General features: G+C 42.6%; 1 protein-coding gene across 4 annotated transcripts in view; it reads left to right on the top strand.

Moving 5' to 3' along the window:
* Nucleotides 1–27757, top strand: part of ABCC4 (ATP binding cassette subfamily C member 4) — a 371576-nt gene that overhangs the window by 155669 nt on the left and 188150 nt on the right. For 3 of the 4 annotated variants that reach the window (XM_056555592.1, XM_056555593.1, XM_056555594.1), the window contains exons 17-19: nucleotides 10939–10976; nucleotides 19435–19535; nucleotides 27088–27234. In XM_056555592.1, coding sequence (XP_056411567.1) covers nucleotides 10939–10976; nucleotides 19435–19535; nucleotides 27088–27234 — 286 coding nt within the window. The remainder of the gene's footprint in view (nucleotides 1–10938; nucleotides 10977–19434; nucleotides 19536–27087; nucleotides 27235–27757) is intronic. The other variant, XM_056555595.1, reaches the window with a different exon arrangement.

The raw sequence follows: 27757 nt of genomic DNA, 5'->3' as shown, positions 1-27757 counted from the left end.
AGGAGGGAGCTAAAAGCTCGCGCTCCCGTATGTAACCGTATGCGCTCCCGTATGCCATTCACTTCAATGAGCCGACCGGAGTGAAACGTTCGGTCCGGTCGGCTCATTTTTGCGCCGTATGCGCTTTTACAACCGGACCTAAAACCGTGGTTGACCACGGTTTTAGGTCCGGTTGTAAAAGCGCATACGGCGCAAAAATGAGCCGACCGGACCGAACGTTTCACTCCGGTCGGCTCATTGAAATGAATGACATACGGGAGCGCATACGGTCACATACGGGAGCGCGAGGTTTTAGCTCCCTCCTGCCGTATGCGCTCCCGTATGGGACAAAACGTAGTGTGAACCCAGCCTAACCCAGAGGACTGTTGTCATTTTATCCGCTTAAGGACTCAGACTTTTTTCACATTAAAGGGGTTATCCAGGAAAAAACTTTTTTTTTTTTTATATATCAACTGGCTCCAGAAAGTTAAACAGATTTGTAAATCACAAATACAAGCAGGAGTGTGCGCTAAGAGAAAAAATGCAAATGGATATAAGGTGGAAAAGGAATTAGTTTGTAGGTATGTAAACCTACCTTGTAAATATGATGTATTGTTATGGAGTAGACGTGTGATATGGAAAATAAATAATGATAGAAGTGAACTGATTAAAATATCCCAATCAGAGATATTTAAAGTGTATATATGATGGTAGTAATGCAATAAAGTTCCTGACTAATGGGGTGTGCAACCGATACAATGTCCTTGTTGATGTGCAGGACAGTAATACTGCGTGGAAAAGCCGTTCTTTCCCTGGTTCGGTGGGCTAGTTTTTAAGGTACTGAGGCTGCAACTGGCGGTAAAAAGTGCTCTTTAGCAGATTGCTAGTGAGAGTTAGCATTGTCAAACTAACTATTCCTATTTTCAATGGGTACCTGTTATCTTCTAGTGTTGGTGATCTGTTCTGGTGGGTTTCACGATCTTCTTGGCGGGGCAGTGGGAGAATGCTCCGGCCGGTAGCGTCTCAACCAGACCACGTCCACGCCGCACAATGGCTAGATGGAGTAAGCCGTAGATAGTGACGTCACTATGGGAGGGTGTAAGGTCCACAAGGCTTGATTGACGCGTTTCGGAAATACTACGGACTTCCTTCGTCGGGATCAGCCGAATGGATGTGTAGCTGGTATTTATTGGCGGGTTTGATCTGGGAGTTAACCCTTTGTTGACCTCCGGAACAGATGGGTATTTAAAGATTACAAAAAACTGCAGTGCTATCATGTGTTATACATGGAGATTTTATAATAAGAAGCCCAAAAATTCCATTTCTTCATTCAGTCCAAAGGGGGCCAGTGAATTTAGATTAAAAATCCATTTGCTTTCAGATCTGGATAATTGTGCAATGTAATTGTGCAATGTAATTTTTTCCTTAGGTTGGCAGCTTCTTTATCATATTGCTCCACATCAGTACAGTTCCTGCGAAGTCTTAAGAATTGACTTCTTGGTATATTCCTTAACCAAATAGGGAGGTGACAGCTGTCCATTCGGATAAAGCTATTGCTATCGGTCAGTTTAGTGTAAGTCGAAGTATATATCTGATTGTTTAACCCCTTAAGGACCCATGACGTATGCATACGTCATCACACCTTGGGTCTTAAAGACCCATGACGTATGCATACGTCATGGTCTTTTCCTGGTCTCCACCGCTCACCCGGCGGAGATCGGAAGCGGATCCCTGCTGAAATCCTTCAGCAGGGATCCAGGGCAAACGCCGAGGGGGGCCATGTAGGCCCCCCATGTTGGCAATCGCCGCAAATCGCAAGGGAAATCGCCCTTGCGATCTGCGGCGATACCGGGCTGATCGGGTCTCTGGGACCCGACCGGCCTGTAATTTTACATGATCCCGGCTGTCACAGACAGCCAGAACCATGCTAAAGTATAGGAGCGAGGTGGCAAGCCTACCACCTCCTCCGATCCCCTGCGATTCTTCGGTTAGTTAACCAACCAATCGCAGGGGGGGCGGTTACTTCCTCCCGCCCTGCCCGGTCCCTGGAAGTCCGGAGAGGATGGGAGGAAGACCGGAGGATGCGGCGGGGGACGGAGGAGTGCTGGGGCCCGGCCCCGGTTCTTACCTCGTCCCTGAAGACCCGGATCCCGGCGTGAAGACGGCGGCGACAGGTGAGTAGATCTTCAGCCGCGGTCGGGCCCTTTACAGCAATGCACGTCGCCGTAAAGCAACATGCATTGCTGTATTGGGACCCTGTATACTACAACTCCCAGCATGCCCAGACAGCCCTTGGCATCTGGGCATGCTGGGAGTTGCAGTTTTGCAACATCTGTAGGTCCGCAGTTTTGGGACCACTGTGCCCTTCCAGATGTTGCAAAACTACACATCCTCAGCATGCCCTTACTGTCCAGGCATGCTGGGAGTTGTAGTTCTGCAACATCTGGCCCTTCAGATGTTGCAGAACTACAACTCCCAGCATGCCTGGACAGTTTTGGCATACTGGGAGTGGTAGTTTTGCAACATCTGGAAAGGCACAGATTGGGAACCACTGTATTAGTGGTCTGCAAACTGTAGTCCTCCAGATGTTGCAAAACTACAACTCCAAGCATGCTGGGAGTTGTAGTTCGGCAACATCTGGCTCTAAAGATGTTGCCGAACTACTACTTCCAGCATGCCTGAGAACGTTTGGGAGTAGTGGTTTTGCAACAACAGGAGGCACACTGGTTGGGAAACCTTGTCTGTTTCCTAACTCAGTGTTTCCCAACCCGTGTGCCTCCAGCTGTTGCAAAACTATAACTACCAGCATGCACTGATAGACTGTGCATGCTGGGAGTTGTAGTTTTGCAACAGCTGGAGGTTCCCCCCCTTGTGAATGTACAGGGTACACTCACATGGGCAGGGGGCTTACAGTGAGTATCAGGCTGCAAGTTTGCGATGCAGCTAATTTTGCGCCGCAGCTCAAACTCGCAGCGGGGAAACTCGCTGTAATCCCCCGTCCGTGTGACTGTCCCCTAAAAACGCCACACTACACTAACACAAAATAAAATAAAAAGTAAAAAACACTACATATACACATACCCCTACACAGCCCCCCTCCCCAATAAAAATGAAAAACGTCTGGTACGCCACTGTTTCCAAAATGGAGCCTCCAGCTGTTGCAAAACAACAACTCCCAGTATTGCTGGACAGCCGTTGACTGTCCAAGCATGCTGGGAGTTTTGCAACAGCTGGAGGCACCCTGTTTGGGAATCACTGGCGTAGAATACCCCTATGTCCACCCCTATGCAAATCCCTAATTCAGGCCTCAAATGCACATGGCGCTCTCACTTTGGAGCCCTGTCATATTTCAAGGCAACAGTTTAGGGCCACATATGGGGTATCGCCGTACTCGGGAGAAATTGCCTTAAAAATTTTGGGGGGCTTTTTCTCCTTTCACCCCTTATGAAAAGGTGAAGTTGGGGTCTATACCAGCATGTTAGTGTAAAAAAAGAAATTTTTTACACTAACATGCTGGTGTTGCCCTATACTTTTCATTTTGACAAGAGGTAAAAGGGAAAAAAGCACCCCAAACTTTGTAATGCAATTTCTCCCTACTACGGAGATACCCCATATGTGGGCGCAAAGTGCTCTGGGGGCGCACAATAAGGCCCAGAAGGGAGAGTGCGCCATGTACAATTGAGGTGATTTGCACAGGGGTGGCTGATTGTTACAGCGGTTTTGACAAACGCAAAAAAAACAAAACCCCACATGTGACCCCATTTTGGAAACTAAACCCCCTCAAGGGGTCTAGTTTCCAAAATGGTATGCCATGTGGGGGTTATTTTGCTGTTCTGGCACCATAGGGGCTTCCTAAATGCGACATGCCCCCCGAGCAAAATTTGCTCTCAAAAAGCCAAATATGACTCCTTCTCTTCTGAGCATTGTAGTTCGCCCGTAGTGCCCTTCAGGTCAACTTATGGGGTACCTCCATACTCAGAAGAGATGGGGTTACAAATTTTGGGGGATATTTTCTGCTATTAACCCTTGCAAAAATGTGAAATTTGGGGGGAAACACACATTTTTGTTATTTTTTTTTTTTTTTTTTTACGTATGCAAAAGTTGTGAAACCCCTGTGGGGTATTAAGGCTCACTTTATTCCTTGTTACGTTCCTAAAGGGGTCTAGTTTCCAAAATGGTATGCCATGTGGTTTTTTCTTCCTGTTCTGGCACCATAGGGGCTTCCTAAATGCGACATGCCCCCCGAGCTAAATTTGCTCTCAAAAAGCCAAATATGACTCCTTCTCTTCTGAGCATTGTAGTTCGCCCGTAGTGCCCTTCAGGTCAACTTATGGGGTACCTCCATACTCAGAAGAGATGGGGTTACAAATTTTGGGGGGTATTTTCTGCTATTAACCCTTGCAAAAATGTGAAATTTGGGGGGAAACACACATTTTTGTGAATTATTTTTTTTTTTTACGTATGTTAAAGTCGTGAAACCCCTGTGGGGTATTAAGGCTCACTTTATTCCTTTTTATGTTCCTCAAGGGATCTAGTTTCCAAAATGGTATGACATGTGGTTTTTTCTTCCTGTTCTGGCACCATAGGGGCTTCCTAAATGCAACATGCCCCCCAAAAACCATTTCCGAAAAACGTACTCTCCAAAATCCCCTTGTCGCTCCTTCCCTTCTGAGCCCTCTACTGCACCTGCCGAACACTTTACATAGACATATGAGGTATGTGCTTACTCGAGAGAAATTGGGCTACAAATAGATGTATACATTTTCTCCTTTTACCCCGTGTAAAAATTCAAAAATTGGGTCTACAAGAACATGCGAGTGTAAAAAATGAAGATTGTGAATTTTCTCCTTCACTTTGCTGCTATTCCTGTGAAACACCTAAGGGGTTAAAATGCTGACTGAATGTCATTTTGAATACTTCAGGGGGTGCAGTTTTTATAATGGGGTCATTTGTGGGGTATTTCTATGATGAAGACCCTTCAAATCCACTTCAAACCTGAACTGGTCCCTGAAAAATTGTGATTTTGGAAATTTTGTGAAAAATTGAAAAATTGCTGCTGAACTTTGAAGCCCTCTGGTGTCTTCCAAAAGTAAAAACACGTCAATTTTATGATGCAAATATAAAGTAGACATATTTTATATGTGAATAAAAAAAAAATTTGGAATATCCATTTTCCTTTCAAGCAGAGAGCTTCAAAGTTAGAAAAATGCAAAATTTTCAAATTTTTCATCAAATTTTGGGATTTTTCACCAAGAAAGGATGCAAGTTACCAAAAAATGTTACCACTATGTTAAAGTAGAATATGTCACGAAAAAACAATCTCTGAATCAGAATGATAACTAAAAGCATTCCAGAGTTATTAATGTTTAAATTGACAGTGGTCAGATGTGCAAAAAATGGCCGTGTCCTAAGGTGTAAAATGGCTGGGTCCTTAAGGGGTTAAAATAGAAATGGTGAGGCCGAAGAAGTGCACTGAGGTCTGGCTGTAATTAGCTTTAAAATTGTAAAAATATGAATTTTTGTTAATGTTTCTTAAAAAGGTGACCAAAGTGTCCTCTCCCCCTTCCAGATTAAAATTATATCGTCGATAAATCTGCACCAGAGGACGAGGTCCGCACCAAGCTCTCCCTCCGGGAAGATGGAAGACACCTCCCAGAGGCCCACGTAAAGGTCGGAATAACTTGGTGTGAACCTCGTCCCCATCGCAGTTCCCCATTTCTGGTTTTAAAAATTATCCTCATATTTGAAATAATTATGGTTTAAAATAAAATTGTTACAGTCCCCGTTGAAGTGAATTTGTCGGTCTGGCATGTTTCCCTGTTTTTTCAGGAAATATTCAGAGGCAAGGCAGCCCTTCTCGTGCTCATCATCATAGGTCTTAGTGTCATTTAAGAGACAAATACACTCTCCATGATACATATCTTGATCCAGAATGATGATGCTACCCCCTTTGTCTGCCGGACAGACAATTATATTGTGATTTGTCTGTAATGAAATTATGGCTTTTTGTTCACTGTGCGTTAGATTGTGTTTTTGTTATTTGTGATTTATTTTTAATTTTCTCAAGTCAGATGTAACCATGTTTTCGAAAGCATACATGGCTTGTGAATACTCCTGCTGGGGGAAAAAAAGTGGATTTCTTTTTCAAATCAGTATGAATATATGTAGAATTTATCATAGTCTCTGGGGTATTGGGGATAATTATGGGGTTTTTGATGAAAAAATGTTCATAAATTTTCTCATAATTTTTTTTCAAGCCAATGTATGTCTCAAATTTGTTGAGAGAACATGTGGGTGTCAACTTGAGCCCTTTTTGAATTAAGTTAATCTCTCCTGTTGAGAGTATGTGGGTACTGAGATTATATACTTTTTGTTGTGCTTGTTGCTGTGGGTCTATATCAAGTCTATTTATGTTATTTTTGGTGAGTTTCCTCCCCCTCTTCCCTCTCTTTCTTTGTTTTGTTTCCTTTTTTGAAAAAAATAATATTTAATAGTTTTAGTGTTGTTTTTAGTGTTATTGACATTGAGGGGTGGGGTGGTCTTTTGTTTCGGTCTGGTGTCCCCTGTTTTATTTAGGTATTGTGTTGTAATGGTAAGCCTTGATAGGGAGCTTCCGAAGCTATCGGATTCTCCCTATTTGGGGGGTTTTCTGTAATTTGTGCATATGACAACGTTGTGTGGTTAGAGTTTCTTGGGAGATTTGTAAATTACTTCCATTAAAAAATCTTAATCCTTTCAGTACTTATGAGCTGCTGAAGTTGAGTTGTTCTTTTCTGTTTAAGTGCTCTCTGATGACACGTCTTGGGAACCGCCCAGTTTAGAAGCAAATCCCCATAGCAAACCTCTTCTACTCTGTGCAGTTCCCAAGACAAGCAGAGATGTCAGCAGAGAGCACTGTTGCCAGAAAGAAAACAACAATTCAACTTCAGCAGCTGATATTTATTGAAAGGATTAAGATTTTTTAATAGAAGTAATTAACAAATCTGTTTAACTTTCTGGAGCCAGTTGATATATATATTAAAAAAAAAAATTTTTTTTCCTGGAATACCCCTTTAACCCCTACAGGATCCATGACGTAACGTTACGTCACGACACCCTGGGTCTTAAGGACCGATGATGTACAGTTACGTCATGGGCAGTTCCGGTCCCCGCCATGCGCTGGGCGGGATCGGACCGGAATGCCTGCTGAAATCATTCAGCAGGCATCCTGTGCAAACGCCCAGGGGGGTCATTAGACCCCCCCCCCCCCCATGTCGGCGATCACGGCAAATCGCAAGTGAATTCACACTTGCGATTTGCGCGATTCCGGGTCTATGGTGACCTGTTGACCCAGAATATAAGGGGGATCGCGGTTGTCTAAGACACCTATGATCCCCCTGAAGGGATAGAAGTGAGGTGGCAGGGGTGCCACCCCTCCTATCCCTGCTATTGATCGCCAGAAGCGACGACCAATAGCAGATCGGGGGGGGGGGGGGTTAACTTTCGTTTTCCCCGTCCTGCCCACCCACAATAGGCGGGGCAGGACGAGGAAACGACGGGGACCGGTGCCGAAGATCCACTTACCCATCCGGGCGGGCGACTGAGATCGGTGGGCGGCGATGTTGTGCGGCTGGATCATACGGAAGCCGGTGAGTTGCCTAGCAACATCTGGAGGGTACGGTTTGAGACCACTATACAGTGGTCTCTAACTGTAGCCCTCCAGATGTTGCAAAACTACAACTCCCAGCATGCACAGACAGCTATTTGGGCATGCTGGAATATGTAGTTTTGCAACAGCTGGAGGTCTGCAGCTTGAGACCACTATACAGTGGTCTCTAGACTGTAGCCCTCCATATCTTGCAAAACTACAACTCCCAGCATGCCCACATAGCTGTTTGCTGTCTGGGCATGCTGGGATTTGTAGTTTTGCAACAGCTGTAGGACCGCAGTTTGGAGATCACTTTGCAGTGTTCTCTAAAACTGTAGCCCTCCAAATGTTGCAAAACTGCAAATCCCAGCAAGCCCAAACAGGAAACAGCTGTCTTGGCATGCTGGGAGTTGTAGTTGTGTACCTCCAGCTATTGCATGACTACATCTCCCAGCATGCCCTTCGGCGATCAGTACATGCTGGGAGTTGTAGTTTTGCAACAGCTGGAGGCACACTTGTTGGAAAATACTGAGTTGTGCAACAGCTGGAGGCACACTGGTTGGAAAACCTTCAGTTACCTAACTCAGTATTTTCCAACCAGTGTGCCTCCAGCTGTTGCACAAGTACAGTTCCCAGCATGCTGGGAGATGTCAGTACATGCTGGGAGTTGTAGTTTTGAAACAGCTGGAGGTTTGCCCCCCATGTGAACATACAGGGTACATTCACACAGGCAGGTTTACAGTAAGTTTCCTGCTTCAAGTTTGGGCTGCGACAAATTTATGGCCGCAGTGCAAACTCCTATCGGAAAACTCACCGTAACCCGCCAGTGCGAATGTACCCTAAAAACACTACACTAACCCATAATAAAGAGTGAAGCACTACATATACACCCCTTACACAGTCTCCCCCCCCCCCCCCCAATAAAAATGAAAAACGTATTGTAACAGCCTACAGCTGTTGCAAAACAACAACTCCAGCATTTCCGGACAGCCACTGACTGTCCAGGCATGCTGGCAATATAGCAACAGCTGGAGGCACCCTGTTTGGGAATCACTGGCATAGAATACCCCTATGTCCACCCCTATGCGATCCCTAATTTAGTCCTCAAATGCGCATGGAGCTCTCTCACTTCGGAGCCTTGTCTTATTTCAAGGAAACAGTTTAGGGCCACATATGGGGTATTTCCGTACTCGAGAGAAATTGCACTACAAATCTTGGGGGGCTTTTTCTCTTTTTACCCCTTATGAAAAGGAAAAGTTGGGGGCAACACCAGCCTGTTAGTGTAAAAAAATAAAAAATTTTACACTAACATGTCGGTGTTGCCCCATACCTTTTTTATTTTCACAAGCGTTAAAAGGAAAAAAAGACCCCCATATTTGTAACGCAATTTCTCCTGAGTACGGAAATTCCCCATATGTGGGCGTAAAATGCTCTGCTGGTGCACAACAAGGTTCAGGAGTGAGAGTGCACCATGTACATTTGAGGCCTAAATTGGTGATTTGCACAGGGGTGGCTGATTTTACAGCAGTTCTGATATAAACGCAAAAAAAGAAATACCCACATGTGACCCCATTTTGCAAACTACACCCCTCACGGAATGTAACAAGGGGTATAGTGAGCCTTAGCACTCCGCAGGTGTTTAATGAAAATTCTTCAAAGTTGGATGGAAAAATTAAAAAAATGTGTGGATGTATAGTGCTCTGCGGGCAAACTACAATGCTCAGAAGAGAGGGAATGCCATTGGGATTTTGAAGAGAAAATGTGTCTGGAATTGAAGGCCACGTGTGTTTACAAAGCCCCCATAGTCCCAGAACAATGGACCCCACCCCCACATGTGACTCCATTTTGGAAACTACACCCCTCACGTAAAGTAATAAGGGGTGCAGTGAGCATTTACACCCCACAGGTGTCTGACAAATTTTTGAAACCGTGGTCCGTGAAAATGAAAAATGCAATTTTTCATTTGCACAGCCCACTGTTCCAAATATCTGTCAAACGCCAGTGGGGTGTAAATACTATTAAATTCTGTGAGGGGTAGTTTCCAAAATAGGGTCGCATGTGGGGGGGGGTCCACTGTTGTGGCACCACTGGGGGCTTTGTAAACACACATGGCTCCTGACTTCCATTCCAAACAATTTTTTTTCCCAAAAGCTCAATGGCGCTCCTTCTCTTCTGAGCATTGTAGTGCGCCAGCAGAGCACTTGACGTCGACACATGGGGTATTTCCATACTCAGAAGAGATGGGGTTACAATTTTTGGGGGGCATTTTGTCCTATTACCCCTTGTATAAATTTTAAATTTGAGGGAAAATTAGCATTTTAGTGAAAAAAAAAAATCATTTACACATCCAACTTTAACGAAAAGTTGTCAAACACTTGTGGGGTGTTAAGGCTCACTGGACCCCTTGTTACGTGCCTTGAGGGGTGTAGTTTCCAAAATAGTATGCCATGTGTTTTTTTTTTTTTTTTTTTTGCGGTTCCTGCACCATGGGGGCTTCCAAAATGTAACATGCACCCAAAAACCATTTCAGAAAAACTCCCTCTCCAAAATCTAGGGGGCTATCAGATGCAATCTTTTCATTGCATATACTGATCAGTGCTATGCCATAGCATAGCATTGATCACTGTTACCAGTGCTCTGCTGCTCCAGCCTGCTGAGCAGGCACAGAGCATTAGATCACCGATCGGATGATGAGGACCCTCCCATTGTCCAGTAAGCTGATCGGGATATCTCGATTCTGTGGTGATAGTCCCGATCAGCTCCGCTGAGCTGCCGGGATAGCTTTAATTTCACTTTTGACTTTGCAATCAACTTTGATTGCGGCGGCTAAAGGGTTAATGCCAGGCATCGGCCCAATCGGCGGTGCCCAGCATTAGCCATGTGTCCTGGCTGCCCGTAGCAACCAGAACCCATGGGGTATAACCAGTTCTCCACTCATGAGAGCTGTTTAAACCCTGTTAGCTGGACTCAGGATGTACAGGCATGCCCTGAGTCCTTAAGTGGTTAATGTAATAGGTAAGCAAAGCAACATGCTGAAAGAGAAAAGAAATAGAACCCTCAAACTGGTTCACTGCTTTAAGGGCTGCATGCAAATGAATCTTTCAGGCAGTGTTCATACTGAGAAATCTCCGTAGGTGGCCTGTGTGGACATTACTGTCCCGATAGACGGCAATTTATTCTGAACGGATTCCGCCAAAAGAATGAGCAAGATTATTCTTTTGGAGGCTGAAATTTTTTTCGTAAACCTCATTTAGAAACTGGAATTTTTTACTGGTCTTTAGAAATGTCTGTTTAGTGTGTGATTTTTAATTGTGTTATATATTTGCCCTTAGGTAGCGTATGTTTTACAAGACTGGTGGCTTTCTTACTGGTAAGTATTTAACTACATTAAATAAAATATAATGCTGAGGATGATTTAAAGTGGTAGTATGTGAATTTCTTGATGTAAGGGCTTTCCCGTCACATCCAAGCGATATGCAATCTCTTTCGATAATTGAGAAAGTCCTTTAAAGGGGTTCTCCGGTGCTTAGACATCTTATCCCCTATCCAAAGGATAGGGGATAAGATGCTTGATCGCGGGAGTCCCGCCGCTGGGGACCCCCGGGATCTTGCACGCGGCACCCCGTTTGTAATCAGTCCCCGGTGCGTGTTCGCGCCGAGTCTGATTACCGACGACCACAAGGCCGGCGGCGTGTGATGTCACGCCTCCGCCCCCGTGTGACGTCACGCTCCGCCCCTCAATGCAAGCCTATTGGAGGGGGTGTGACAGCTATCACGCCCCCTCCCGTAGGCTTGCATTGAGGGGGCGGAGCGTGACATCACACGGGGGCAGAGGCGTGACGTCACACGCTGCCGGCCCTGTGGTCGCCTGTAATCAGACCCGGAGCGAACACACTCCGGAGACTGATTACAAAACGGGGTGCCGCGTGCAAAATCCTGGGGGTCCCCAGCGGCGGGACTCCCGCGATCAGGCATCTTATCCCCTATCCTTTGGATAGGGGATAAGATGTCTAAGCACCGGGGAACCCCTTTAATGACTCTATTACGAAGTATACATGTGTATCTCAGCCTGAAATATTCTGTCAGATTACCAATGTCTCTGCACCTCAACTTTTCTGTAAAATTGGCTCAATTTGGTTCATCTCATTTAAGGCTAGGATTCAACTGAGGATTTTTTCCACAAGCAAAAACGTCAGGAAAAACTGCTAATAAAACTTCCACAGCTTTTTCCTGCATTTTGGCAGTTTTTCTGGACTTCTTTTCTGGCGTTTTTTTCTTGTGCGTGGAAACAGCCAAATTTTTACCCTGTGGCAGTTTTTTACTGCCTTCAGGGTATCACTTTCTGGGTCGGATGCTGAGCGCCCGGTCCATAGAGTGTAAGTAGATGAGGAATGATATAGTATCACTACTCACCTCCCCAGGCTTTATAGTATACAGGGGCGCATAGTGTACACGTGTATACTGTACAGGAGCCGGGAATCCAGTCACTATACAGACAGGACTCCCTGCTCCTATAGCCTCTTTGGGCGGTATACACTATATACAGCTATCCATAGATAGCTGTGTATAGTGTATACAGAAGAGGAGATCCCCTTACCTCCCTCACTCCCTGTCCCTGCCGGGTCTGTGTAGCTTCGCCCCCTAGTAATGATGTCATTAGGGGGAGGAGTATAGACTGGAGGCAGAGTGGTAATTATGAGGCTCTGTTCACATTGTACGTTTTGTATAATGGGAACAGACCCTTCTGCCTTTGTCTTCCCAGACAGGGAGACTCCAGCGGTTGCAAAACTACAACTCCCAGCATGTCCACACAGCCAAAGGCTGTGTGGACATGCTGGGAGTTGTAGTTTTGCAACAATTGAAAGCTTTCGGTTTGGGGAAGACATTGCATTTTGGGTGCTCTCCCCAGCGGAAAGCGCCAAAAATGTCCTAACCCATTTTTTGTGTTTCTTTTTTCTTCTTGTTTCCGATCCGTGTATGCAGAGGATTGCGGGGGATTCGGTGGATTAGGGCAATGAACTAGATTTTTTTTCTTTTAATAAAATGGCAAACAAGTGGGCTGTGGGGAGTGTTTTTTAAAATAAAATCATTTTTCCAATGTGTTGTATTTTTTTTAACCCCTTAACGACCATGGACGTAAATGTACGTCCTGGCTTGGCAGTACTTTGCGCACCAGGACGTCCTGTGTCCTGTGTATGACTGCGAACATCGTAGCAGACCAGAGCAGAAGATGACCGATAATACTGATTAGTGCTATGCTCTATGCATAGCACTGAACAGTATTAGCAATCAAATGATTGCTATAGATAGTTCCCTATGGGGACATAAAAAGTGTAAGAAGAAAAGTTGAAAAATGTAAAAAAAAAAATAAAAAAAAAAGACAAAAAATAAGTGAAAAATCCCCTCCCCAATGAAAATGAAAATTGTCAGTTTTTCCCATTTTACCACCAAAAAGCGTAAATGTCCGAACTATCAAAATGTTAATGATCCCGTACGGTGAACGGCATAAACTTAAAAAATAAAAGTCCAAAAATGCTGCTTTTTTTTGTCACATTTTATTCCAAAAAAAATTAATAAAAAATGTTCTAAAAGTTTTATATCTGCAAATGTGGTATCAATATAAAGTACAGATGACTGCGCAAAAATAGGAGCCCTCATACCGCCCTATATACTGAAAAATGAAAAAGCTATATGTGGTCAAAATAGGGCAATTTTAGATTACTGATTTTGTACAAAAAGTTTTAGATTTTTGTAAGCGGTACAAAAATATAAAAGTATCTAGCCATGGTATCATTTTAATCATACTGACCCACAGAATAAAGAACACGTCATTTCTACCGTAAAGTGTACAGTGTGAAAACAAAACCCTCCAAATTGTGCAAAATTGTGGTTTTCATAAAAATTTCCTCACTAAAAAAATATTTTTTGGGGTTCGCCGTACATTTTATTGTAAAATGAGCGGTTTCATTACAAAGTACAACTGGTCACGCAAAAAACAGGCCCTTAAATGGTTCTGTAGATGGAAATATAAGAGTTATGGATTTTAGAAGGCGAGGAGGAAAAAACAAAAACGCAAAAATAAAATTGGCCTGGTCCTTAACATGTTGGGGACGGAGGTTGTATGGATACGCCCTCGTGTCCCGGTACCTAAGGACGGAGGGCGTACCTGTACACCCTCCGCATTTCTGATCACTGCCGCTCGCCGGGCGGTGATCGGACCGGGATGACTGCTGAAATCATTCAGTAGGCATCCCGTGCTAATGCCCAGGTGGGTCCTCATTAAAACCCCCCCATGTCGGCGATCGCTGAATTCACACCGGTGATTTGCGGCTATTCCGGGTCATACGGGTCAACGGTGACTCAGAAAATAAGGGGGATTGGGGTTGTACAAGACACCCACTATCCCCCTGAAGAGATAGGAGTGAGGTGTCAGGGATGCCACCCATCCTATCCCTGCTATTGGTCGTCTAGAAGTGACAACCAATAGCAGATCGGGGGCGGGGGGTTAACTTTCGGTTTCCCCGTTCTGTCCACCCACAATAGGCGGGGCAGAACGGGGAAACCGAAGGGGACCGGTGCCGAAGATCCACTTACCAATCGGCAGCGGTGGAGGCGACTATCAGCGGCGGGGATCGCGGCAGAAGAGGACGGCGATGCGGCTCCCTGGATCCTACGGAAGCCGGGGAGTTGCCTAGCAACATCTGGAGGGCTACAGTTTGAGACCACTATATAGTGGTCTCTAAACTGTAGCCCTCCAGATGTTGCAAAACTACAACTCCCAGCATGCACAGACAGCTGTTTGCTTTGTGGGCATGCTGGGATTTGTAGTTTTGCAGCAGCTGGAGGGCTACAGTTTGGAGATCACTGTGCAGTGGTCTCTAAACTGTAGTCCTCCAGATGTTGCAAAACTGCAAATCCCAGCATGCCCAAACAGCAAACAGCTGTCTTCGCATGCTGGGAGTTGTAGTTGCGTACCTCCAGCTGTTGCATAACTACATCTCCCAGCATGCCCTTCGGCGATCCTTACATGCTGGAAGTTGTAGTTTTGCAACAGCTGGAGGCACACTTGTTGGAAAATACTGAGTTAAGTAACAGAACCTAACTGAAGGTTTTCCAACCAGCGTGCCACCAGCTGTTGCAAAAGTACAACTCCCAGCATGCACGGTCTGTCAGTACATGCTTGGATTTCTAGTTTTGCAACATCTGGAGGGCCACAGTTTGGAGATCACTGTGCAGTGGTTTCTTAACCTTGTCCCTTCAGATCTGGCAAAACTGCAACTCCCTGCATGCCCAAACAGCAAACAGCTGTCTCAGCATGCTCGGAGTTGTAGTTGCGAACCTCCAGCTGTTGCATAACTACATCTCCCAGCATGCCCTTCGGCGATCAGTACATGCTGGGAGTTGTAGTTTGGCAACAGCTGGAGGCACACTGGTTGGAAAATACTCAGTTAGGTAACAGAACCTAACTGAAGGTTTTCCAACAAGTGTGCCTCCAGCTGTTGCAAAAGTACAACTCCCAGCATGCACTGACAGACAGTGTAGCTGTAGTTTTGAAACAGCTGGAGGTTCCTCCCATGTAAATGTACAGGGTACGTTCACACGGGCGGGTTTACAGAGGGTTTCCTGCTTCAAATTTGAGTTGCAGCTATTTTTCCACCGCAGCGCAAACTCCTAGCGGGAAACTCACCGTAAACCGCCGCCAGTACCCTAAAAACACTACACTACACTAATACATAATAAAGGGTAAAACACTACATATAAAACACTACAATACACCCCCTTACACTGCCCCCCCCCAATAAAAAATTAAAACGTATTGTACGGCAGTGTTTCCAAAACAGAGCCTCCAGCTGTTGCAAAACAACAACTCCCAGCATTTCCGGACAGCCACTGACTGTCCAGATATTCTGGGAGTTTAGCAACAGCTGGAGACGCCCTGTTTTGAAATCACAGGCGTAGAATACCCCTATGTCCACCCCTATGCAATCCCTAATTTAGTCTTCAAATATAGAGATGAGCGAATTTACAGTAAATTCGATTCGTCACGAACTTCTCAGCTCGGCAGTTGATGACTTATCCTGCATAAATGAGTTCAGCTTTCAGGTGCTCCCGTGGGCTGGAAAAGGTGGATACAGTCCTAGGAGAGCCCACCGTAGCACCTGAAAGCTGAACTAATTTATGCAGGATAAGTATCAACTGCCGAGCCGAGAAGTTCGTGATGAATCGAATTTACTGTAAATTCGCTCATCTCTACTCAAATACGCATGGTGCTTTCTCACTTCGGAGCCCTGTCGTATTTCAAGGAAACAGTTTAGGGCCACATATGGGGTATTTCTGTACTTGGGAGAAATTGCACAACACATTTAGTGGGGCTTTCTCCTTTTACCCCTTATGAAAAGGAAAAGTTGGGGTCTACACCAGCCTGTGAGTGTAAAAAAAAAAAAAAAAAAAAAAAAAAAAATTTAGATTAAGATGCTGGTGTTGCCCCATCCTTTTTATTTTCACAAGGGGTAAAAGGAAAAAAAGACCCCCGAAATTTGTTACGCAATTTCTACTGAGTACGGAAATACCTCATATATGGGCGTAAAATGCTCTGCGGACGCACAACAAGGCTCAGGAGTGAGAGCGCACTATGTACATTTGAGGCCTAAATTGTTGGTTTGCACAGGGGTGGCTGATTTTACAGCGGTTCTGACATAAACGCAAAAAAATAAATACCTATGTGTGACCCCATTTTGGAACCTACACCCCTCACAGAAAGTAACAAGGGGTATTGTGAGCCTTAACACCCTACAGGTGTTTGACGAATTTACGTTAAAGTTGGATGGGAAAATTAGAAAAAAATATATATTTTTTTTACAAAAATGCTGGTGTTACCCTAAATTTTTCATTTTCACAACGGAAAATAGGAAAAAAGCCCCCCAAAATTTGTAACCCCATTTCCTCTGAGTAAGAACATACCCCATATATGGATGTAAAGTGCTCTGCGGGTGAACTACAATGCTCAGAAGAGAAGGAATTCCATTGGGATTTTGAAGAGAAAATTTGTCCAGAATTGAAGGCCACGTGTGTTTACAAAGCCCCCATAGTGCCAGAACAATGGACCCCCGCCACATGTGACCCCATCGTTGAAACTACACCCCTCACGGAATGTAATAAGGGGTGCAGTGAGCATTTACGCCCCACAGGTGTCTGACAGATTTTTGGAACAGTGGTCCTTGAAAATGAAAAATGTAATTTTTCATTTGCACAACCCACTGTTCCAAAGATCTGTCAAATGCCAGTGGGGTGTAAATGCTCACTGCACCCCTTATTAAATTCTGTGGGGGGTGTAGTTTCCAAAATGGGGTCACATGGGGTGGGGGGGGGGGGTCCACTGTTCTGGCACCTCGGGGGCTTTGTAAACGCACATGGCCCCCGACTTCTATTCCAACCAAATTCTCTCTCCTTAATCTCAATGGCGCTCCTTCTCTTTTGAGCATTGTAGTGCGCCAGCAGAGCACTTGACGTCTACACATCGAACTTTAACTAAAAGTCGTCAAACACCTGTGGGGTGTGTTAAGGCTCACTGTACCCCTTGTTACGTTCCTTGAGGTGTAGTTTCCAAAATAGTATGCCATGTTTCTTTTTTTTTTGCTGTTCTGGCACCATAGGGGCTTCCTAAATGTGACATGCCCCCAAAAACAATTTCAGCAAAATTAGCTTTTCAAAAGCCAAATGTGACTGCTTCTCTTCTAAGCATTGTAGTGCACCAGCAGCACTTGTATTGTAGAGCACTTGATGTCCACACATGGGGTATTTCCATACTCAGAAGGGATGGGGTTACAAATTTTGGGGACATTTTCTCCTATTACCCCTTGAAAAAATGTAAAATTTGGGAAATAAAACAGCATTTTAGTGAAAAGATAAATCATTTACACATCCAACTTTAACAAAAAATTGTCAAACACCTGTGGGGTGTTTAGGCTCACTGGACCCCTTGTTACGTTCTCTGAGGGGTGTAGTTTCCAAAATATTATTCCATTTGGGGTTTTTCTTGCTGTTCTAGCACCATAGGGGCTTCCTAAATGTGACATGCCTCCCCAAAACCATTTAAAAAAACTCACTCTCCAAAATCCCATTGTCGCTCCTTCCCTTCTGAGCCCTCTAGTGCACACACAGAGCACTTCACATCCACATATGAGATATTTTCTTACTCGAGAGAAATTGGGTTACAAATTTTAGGAAGATTACCCCTTGATTTAGAATTTTCTCCTTCACTTTACTGCCATTCCTGTTAATCACCTAAAGGGTTAACACACTTACTGAATGTCGTTTTGAATACTTTGAGGGGTGCAGTTTTTATAATGGGGTCATTTGTGGGCTATTTCTAATATGAAGGCCCCTCAAATCCACTTCAAAACTGAACTGGTCCCTGAAAAATTCTGATTTTGAAAATTTTGTGAAAAATTGGAAAATTGCTGCTATACTTTGAAGCCCTCTGATGTCTTCCAAAAGTAAAAACATGTCAACTTTATGATGCAAATATAAAGTAGACATATTGTATTTGTGAATCAATATATCATTTATTTGGGATGTCCATTTTCCTTATAAGCAGAGAGTCTTAAAGTTAAAAAAAAATTCTAAATTTTCAAATTTTTCATCACATTTTTGAATTTTTCGACGAAATTTTACCACTAACATAAAATAGAATATGTCACGAAAAAACTATCTCTGAATCAGAATGAAAACTAAAAGCATCCCAGAGTTATTAATGCTTAAAGTGACAGTGGTCGGATTTGCAAAATAGGCCTGCGTCCTTAAGGTGAAAATAAGCTGCGTCCTTAAGGGGTTAATGGTACCCTATCGAAATTTTAATAAAAAAAGATATCGCCAACCCTTTTTTGGATTGCTAAAGTCCAAACAAAGAAAACAATCCACCTGCAAAGACGCCAAAGTTAAACCCTCATGACGTTTTTTCACTCCCATAGACTTCTATGGGAGGAAAACGCCAAGATTTTCTTGAAAAGAAAAAAAAAAAAGCCAAAGTCTCAACAAGAGGTAGTTTTTGAAAAACTGCCAAGGAGTAAGAAATAGCTGAAAAACGCCAAAAGGATAAAAAAAATAAAAAATAAAAAATATGCCAAACTGAAAAACGCAAAGTGGATATGGCATTTTGCAGTTCCCTATTGACTTGCAGCTAACATCTTTCCGCAGCGGCAAAATGGGTGTTTTTATCAGCGTTTTCGCATGAAAAACATCAGTGGAATCCTAGCCTCAAACACTTTAATGAAGCGTTTTAGACATTTCCTTTTGCTTTACTCCTTTCCTTTTTGCGTTCCAGCAAGGGGTAGTTGCTTAGAAGTAAAGGAAGTCCATTTTTGGTAAAAGGGCATGGTTTTAATGGGATAAAATTGCACCATGATTGTGAGGTAGAAAAGTAAGCCAACTTTTAATAGTTGACATAGACATGTTACACAAGTCTAAGGTCAGGTTCCGGAAAACACGGGTGGACATTTCGCACATTTAATTCATCCAGTGGGAGATATGACCGCTTAGAAATAAGCCATCTCATAAATGGCAATGCTATTCCGAGCAGAAACATCTGCCGCGGAAATTCCGCCGTGTGCACAGTGGAATTCCGCACAGACATTCTGCTGTGTGATCATAGCCTCAAGGATTCACCAAAAGTGAGGAAGAACTTGCTACAAAACAATCCCTAATGTCTCTTAGCTTGCACTTGCAGTACAGTATGTCTTTTTATGGTATATACCTTTTATAAGGTTAAAAAAAAATAATTACTGCATTTATCATCCTTAATACTTCTTATTTATCTATTAATCTATTAGGGCAACGGAACAGGAAAAACTGAATACAACTTCTTGGAACAACAGCATTGACACAGAGCCAGAGCAATTAGATCTCAACTTATATCTGGGAGTTTATGCTGGTAATGTAAATTTGTATGTTTTTTCTTAATAGCTAATCATTTCATTGGCATTTTAAAATACAGTATATTTACAGGTGGCCATTAATCATAGTCCAGGTGGTCGGCTAGTAACTCTTTTGTTAAAAGGTCATGCAGAAGATGGCAACACCATAGAGGGATGGTATATTACCGTTTCTGCATTCCCAGTCGCTGTATACACAGTGCTTAGTCAATACTGTGTATGCAGCTCAGATGCAATACTTGTAATCTGCAGGTGCTGCTGGGTCAGGGGTCTGTGTTCCCCTTGCATCTGGGCTACTACCTCAGCCCTTGTTGCAGGACAAATCAGGACTATTTTTTTTAGTTTTATCCTCCTTGCCTTCTTTTATTTTTCCATCTACAGATCCATATGACTACTTATTTTACTGTATGTGGGACCAATTGTACTTTGTAATTACATTACTTATTTTGCCACTAAAACTACAGGGAAATAAAAAATAAAATATTCGATTTTAATTCTTTGTTTTTGTTTTTATGTAGTGCACTGTACAATAAAAAATTCATCTTAATTTTATTCTTATTCTGTTTATGATGTTATCTTTTTCTTTGTTTTTTCAATTACGATACTCAGTACATATATGTTTTGCCTAATTTAACTACTTTTGTATTAAAATTAAAAATGTATGCCCTGTACACTCACTTCATGCACGGCAGGTCGCCGCTGCTGTCAGACATACTTATTTTGTTTAAAAAAAAAAGTTAGTTTTTTTAAAAGCAGTCCAATAATACAAAAGCATGTTAACACTAGTATAATTTTAATCATATTAACCCACAGAATAAAGAAAACATGCCAGTTTTATCGGAATGTGTACAGTGTAAAACAGAAAACCCCCAAAATTTGCTTATGGTTTTCTTTTCAATTTCCCAACACAAATAATATTTTTTGGTTTCACCATACATTTTATGGTAAAATACATAAATTGGTCCTGCAAAAAGAAGCCCTCATATCGGTCTGAAGAGAGGAAAAATAAGAGTTATGTCTCTTGGAAGGCGGGGGAGGAAAAAACGAAAATGCAAAAATGAAGTTTGCTGTGTCCTTAACCCCTTAAGGACCAAGCTCATTTTAACCTTACGGACCAGGCCAATTTTATTTTAGCGTTTTCGTTTTTTCCTTCTCTCCTTCTAAAATCCATAACTCTTTTATATTTCCATCTACAGACCCATATAAGGGCTTGTTTTTTGCATGACCAATTGTACTTTGTAATGAAAACTCTCATTTTACCATAAAATGTACGGCAAACCCCCCGTAGGGGACAATCTATATCAATCATTTATAGGACATAGCACCGATCAGTATTATCGGTGATCTTCTGCTCTGGTCTGCTCGATCTCAGACCAGAGCAGAAGACCCCGGGAGACAGCCGAAGCCAGGTGAGGGGACCAGGTGAGGGCAGCGCCGCGGGAAATCCGTTCTTCCATTCAAAGTACCGCACTGCCCCAGATGCCGTGATCTGTATTGATCACGGCATCTGAGGGGTTAATGGCGGACATCCGCGCGATCGCGGATGTCGACCATTACTGGCGGGTCCCTGGCTGCTGCTAGCTTCCTTAATGACACAGGACATAAATGTACATCCTTATGCGTTGGTATTTAACACACCAGGACGTACATTTACAAGATGCAAATATCGGACCGGTCCTCGCATCATGCTCGGCAGTTCCCGGCTGCTATCAGCAGCTAGGGACCCACCAGTAATGGCAGACATCAGCAATCGATCTGATGTCCGCCATTTAAAACCCTCAGATGCCGTCATCAAAATACCGTCTGTCTCCCAGGGTCTTCTGCTCTGGTAGATCGAGCAGACCAGAGCAGAAGATGAGTGCTTTTAATATTTAGAAAAAAAACTAACTTTTAAGTCCCCATTGAGAACCATTCTAAGCAATCTTTTGATTACAGTTGCATAACATTGGACAGTTAAATCAGTGCTCTGTTAGTACATTTGCTTGAGGCAATCTGTATTAGGGTGCATTTACACCACGTTTTTGCAATACAGTTCCCGTATACGTTTTCTATGTGAAAACCGCATGGAACCGTATTGAAAACCGTATACATTGACTCTCCATTGAAAACCGTATGCCAAAAGATGCATCAGGTTGTGTCCGTTTTGCATCCTGTACGGTTTTGTCAGGTTTTTTTCCTGTACCCAAAACCGTAGTCTACCACAGTTTTAGGTCCGGTTGAAAAACTGTATTAAACCGTATACTTTTTTTCTTAACATGGGAGTCAATGGGAACCGTACAGAACTGTATGTGCATACAGTTCCATCCGGTTTTCACCATACGGTTTTTGACTTTGCACAGTTTTTTTTCTTGGAATTTCAATCAAACAAGTAAAACTTTATTCAAAATGGAGTGAAAAGTTAAAAACTTATACGTTTTTTTCTTAAAAAACGGATGCAACCGGATGTCATTTTTCAAACCGTATACGGTTTTTAACTGTATAGGGGTTAAAATTTGTACACACGTTTTGATACAGTTTAGTCAGGTTTTGAGGAATCCGTTTTTTCTCAAAAACCTGATACGGGAACTGTATTGCAAAAACGTGGTGTGAATACACCCTTAGTGGAGTGATTATGGCTGTCATGGAAGTCATCAGAAGGCCTCTTGTGCCCATATTAACTGTTCACTTCCCTGCTGTCTGCTGCATTCGTCACATTGCATATGTTTTGTTTTTTTACTGCATTTATGCAATCCATATGCACTATGCTATGGATTTCACAAATTTATTTTCTGTCTGACCACAGTGCTCTCAGCGGACACCTCTGTCCATGTCAGGAACTCTCCAGAGTAGGAGCAAATCCGCATAGCAAACCTCACCTGCTCTGGACAGTTCCTGATATGGACAGACAGAAAAGAAATTCAAAAAGAAAATGTCTTCCTGTGGAGCATACAGCTGCTAAGTACTGGAAGGATTAAGGGGGAGATTTATCAAAACCTGCCCAGAGGAGAAGTTGCGGAGTTGCCCATAGCAACCAATCAGATCCCTTCTTTCATTTTTCAGAGGCCTTTTCAAAACTGAAAGAAGCAATCTGATAGGTTGCTATGGGCAACTCAGCAACTTTTCGTTTGGACAGGTTTTGATAAATCTACAATAGAAATCTATTTAAATTGGGTATCCTTTTAATTGCATTGACCTACAGAATAAAGATAACGTGTCATTTTTTACCATAAAGTGCACTGGGAAAAAACAAACATTGCAAAATTGTAGTTTCTTTGCGCATATAATAATTTTTTTGCTTTTGCTGTACATTTTATGGTAAAATGAAAGATGTCATTACAAAGTACAATTGGTTGCGCAAAAAACAAGAGTCCCCTAATATGGGTCTGTAGGTGAAAAAATAAAATAGATATTGGCCTGGTCCTTAAGTCCAAAATGTGCTGTGTCTTTAAGTGTACCTGTCGTTAACAAAAACGTTTTAAATAATGTAAATAATACTATTATATGTATATTTGTAATATACATTAGTTAAAAATTGTGTATAGTTTTGTCCCTGCAGCTATTGTCTGTGTGTCTCTGTGAGGAGTCCAAATACTGGGGGTGGACAATCAGTGCACAGAACCCTGCTTGTCCTCAGTGTACAGAGCCCTGCTTGTCCTCAGTGTACAGAGCCCTGATTGTCCTTAGTGCACAGATCCCTGATTGTTCTCAGTGTACAGAAACCTAAGGACAATCAGGGCTCTGTGCACTGAGGACAAGCAGGGCTCTGTGCACTGAGGACAAGCAGGGCTCTGTGCACTGAGGACAAGCAGGGCTCTGTGCACTGAGGACAAGCAGGGCTCTGTGCACTGAGGACAAGCAGGGCTCTGTGCACTGAGGACAAGCAGGGCTCTGTGCACTGAGGACAAGCAGGGCTCTGTGCACTGAGGACAAGCAGGGCTCTGTGCACTGAGGACAAGCAGGGCTCTGTGCACTGAGGACAAGCAGGGCTCTGTGCACTGAGGACAAGCAGGGCTCTGTGCACTGAGGCTGTATGATATGCCCCAGGCTCACACAGCAGGATGACCAACAAGCCAAAAGCCCGCACAGAGCCCTGCTTGCCCCACCCTTACTTCATGTATTTGGACTCCTCATAGAGACACACATGCAATAGCTGCAGGGACAGCATTTTTTCACCCAAAAATATACAAATGTGTTAATCAGTGTATATTTCAGATATACATATAATAATATTATCTACATTATATAAAAAGTATTTGTTACCGACAGGTACACTTTAATGTGACTGGATTTTAACACCAGACACAACCAGTAGACAAGAGGGCACAGTCTCTAGAGTAAACCATTTTTTTTCTTGTCACCGACAAGCCCTTAAAGAAGTTTTGCCCACTACAGCACCACGAGCTGTTGAGATGCAGTACAGCCACAATTTTACTCGAAAAATACGTGTACAAATATACATATAATAGTATTATCTACATTATAGCAAAGGTTTTTGTTAACGAAAGGTACACTTTAATGGTTTAACCATTCACTTGAATGTGACTGGATTTTAACACCAGATGCAACCCATAGTCAAGAGGGCACAGTCTCTGCAGTAAACATTTTTTTTCTCGTGACAGACAAGTCCTTAAAGAAGTTTTGCCCAATACAGCGCCTCCAGCTGTTGAGATGCAGTACAGCCACAATTTTACAAAAAAGATACATGGAAGAAACAGTGTGTTATTTTTTTCTCTTATGCCAGTACCATAGATACAAAGATTTCTACAATTTATGATATTCTTCGTGCTGCCTCCAGGAGAACATTCTGTTCCTTATAGATGGAATAATCTTTAATACCAATATTAAATTGTTCTCCATTTCTGAATACATGTCATGGGCAGGATCACATGTGCCATATTTTTGCTTTTGCTGCTTCTTATTTTCCTACCCAGGGAAGTCATGTCGCAGGGTTAATACTCTCGGGCATTAAGGGTGCGTTCCCACAGGGCATATACACAGCGTATTTGATGCTGCGCAAAATTTATGGCAGCAGCGGGAAATACGCTGCGTATTCCTTGCTCACTATACACACAGGGCTTTCCGGCGGCAGCCCTATGCATGTAGTGAGTTTTGGAGGCGGGGCCGTGTGCCGCCGTGTCTGTGACGCGCGGCTCCTCCTCCAAAACTCACTACACGCATAGGGCTGCCTCCGGAAAGCCCTGTGTGTATAGTGAGCAAGGAATACGCAGCGTATTTCCCGCTGCTGCTGTACATTTTGCGCAGCGTCAAATACGCTGCATATACGCCCTGTGGGAACGCACCCTAAAATCTGGCGCATGCATAAATCTGTCGCAATGAAGATTCTGTCGCACAGCGACAGATTTTTAAAATAAAAACCGGGAAAAGAAAAAATATTATTTGTGAAAATATATATGTTTAGAAATTATATATATATATATATATATATATATATACACACACACACATATATATATATACACACATATATATATTATAGCGAGAGATACATTTTTTGTGTGTGTGTGTGTATATATATATATATATATATATATATATATATATATATTAAATTAGAGTAGCTGTATTAGTCCAGTGATGCAAATCAAAAAAGGTTGCAGTATCTTGTAATACCTTTTTTTTTTATTGGACTAACACCATTTTGTAGAGACAAGCTTTCAGGATTCCTCCCTTTATCAAGTCCATAGCAAATCTAAGCTCACAAGTAGAAGACAGGTTACATCTTACAACCCCTGCATATTTGTGAGATGTAACCTGTGTCTTCTGCTTGTGAACTTAGATCTGCTCTGGACTTGATAAAGGGAGGAATCCCGAAAGTTTATCTCTTCAAAATTCTGTTAGCCTAATAAAAAAGGTATTACAAGATACTGCAACATTTTTTTGATTTGCATATATATATATAATATTTAACAATAGAACAAAGAGAGCGGCACTCCAGTAAAGATGAAACCCAGTGAGGGTATTTTATTCACACATCTTCAAAAAACGCAACATTTCGGTTCATCAATAGAACCTTTCTCAACCTTGAGAAAGGTTCTATTGATGAACCGAAATGTCACGTTTTTTGAAGATGTGTGAATAAAATACCCTCACTGGGTTTCACCTTTACTGGAGTGCCGCTCTCTTTGTTCTATTGTTGGATTTCCTTGGGGTCTGAGTCGGACCCTGGAGCTGAGCACCCGACTGGATCTGGAATCCTTGGCAGTAGCCACGCACAGTGCTTCATTTGGATTATTCTTATATATATTTATATACAGTACAGACCAAAAGTTTAGAAACACCTTCTCATTCAGAGTTTTCTTTATTTTCATGACTTTGAAAATTTCAGATTCACACTGAAGGCATCAAAACTATGAATTAACACGTGGAATTATAGACATAACAAAAAAGTGTGAAACAACGGAAAAGATGTCATATTCTAGGTTCTTCAAAGTAGCCACCTTTTGCTTTGATTACTGCTTTGCACACTCTTGTCATTCTCTTGATGATCTTCAAGAGGTAGTCACCTGAAATGGTCTTCCAACAGTCTTGAAGGAGTTCCCAGAGATGCTTAGCACTTGTTGGCCCTTTTGCCTTCACTCTGCAGTCCAGCTCACCCCAAACCATCTCGATTGGGTTCAGGTCCGGTGACTGTGGAGGCCAGGTCATCTGGTGCAGCACCCCATCACTCTCCTTCTTGGTCAAATAGCCCTTACACAGCCTGGAGGTGTGTTTGAGGTCATTGTCCTGTTGAAAAATTAATGATGGTCCAACTGAACGCAAACCGGATGGAATAGCATGCCGCTGCAAGATGCTGTGGTAGCCATGCTGGTTCAGTATGCCTTCAATTTTGAATAAATCCCCAACAGTGTCACCAGCAAAGCATCCCCATGTATATACACACATATAGATAGATGTATTAAAATGAGTATATATATATATATATATATATATATATTTATATTCACCTTTGTTTCTGAAACAATAGGGGAAAAAAGTGAATGTTTAAAAATTAAATTGTGCAAAAAAAATAAAAAATTAGAAGTAAGAATCGCTTGAAAAAGACGAGGCAGGCAAAGGAGCAAACAGCCAGAGAATTGACTCCGCTTTCTGAAACTTTATACATGCTTTAAAGTGTAGGGTTTTCTTCCTAGAAAATTCACATGATTTTCAGAAAAGACTAGTGATTTTGGATGAAATGTAGGAAATACGCCCCTTTTCCCGAAACAAACACCATTTTGTAGTTTTTTTTCTTTTCACAGTGATTCAGATTCAGGTTTTTTCAGTGCGACAGAATTTAGGCGCTAAAACCTGACAAAAAAGGAGTCAGAATCATGTTAGTAAATGAGGGCCAATGTTGTTATGGGAATGACTACTCACTTGTTAAGGGAGTATTATATTAGAGGTCTGTTTTCAATGTAATTTCCTAAAATGGCTCCTTACTGGAGCTTAAATTTCTTACAACTGGTTGACTCAGACACAGTATGGCCTTGTAGTGTGCTATTCTTTGTATAGCAGGTATGAGGACAAGACTTCAAATTACAACTTTTTCTTCTCTTCATCTTATGGTTTCAGGTCTGACAGTGGCTACCATTGTGTTTGGTCTTCTGAGGAGTTTGCTTGTGTTTCATGTCCTTGTTTCTGCTGCCCAGTCATTGCACAACCAAATGTTCCAGTCACTCTTGCGAGCACCAGTGTTGTTTTTCGATAGGAACCCAATCGGTGAGTCTGTTTTGTAAAGCATCAGAAAAAAAATGATCACATATACTTTTCTTTTTCTCATTGGTGGTATTACTGACAGCACTTGATGTGAATTTCACTGTGGTATTTGGAAGCTACAACATTTAAACAAAATAGTTACTTTTAGATTTGTCCCAAACGCATCGGGTAAATAAAATGATTTTTTTGGCTATTCCCTTTCTAAGGATTATTTACCTCTACATATGTATGACATTTGCCTAGTTTTTTTGTGGTTTACTAGTCTTGACTAGTCTATCCTTGTTGTAGTAAAGGAGTCCCCTATATACTGGATACCTGTTGAAAAGCAGTATTAGGCAAGCTAGAGCTACAGGGGGAGACAGAGAGCAGCAATCTGAACTATTCATGATCCAGAAAATGTGTCTTAAGCCACTTCTTACTCCCTGTTGGTATTGTTGCTAAAACCGTAAGGATGGAGGAAATTACGCATCACCTATAATCACTTGTCGCTGATTTGTATATTCATTTTAAGATCACGGGTGGACTT

This window comes from Hyla sarda, chromosome 2 (genome assembly GCF_029499605.1).
Source record: "Hyla sarda isolate aHylSar1 chromosome 2, aHylSar1.hap1, whole genome shotgun sequence".
Taxonomy (NCBI): domain Eukaryota; kingdom Metazoa; phylum Chordata; class Amphibia; order Anura; family Hylidae; genus Hyla; species Hyla sarda.
This window is presented reverse-complemented; position numbering and strand designations above follow the sequence as displayed.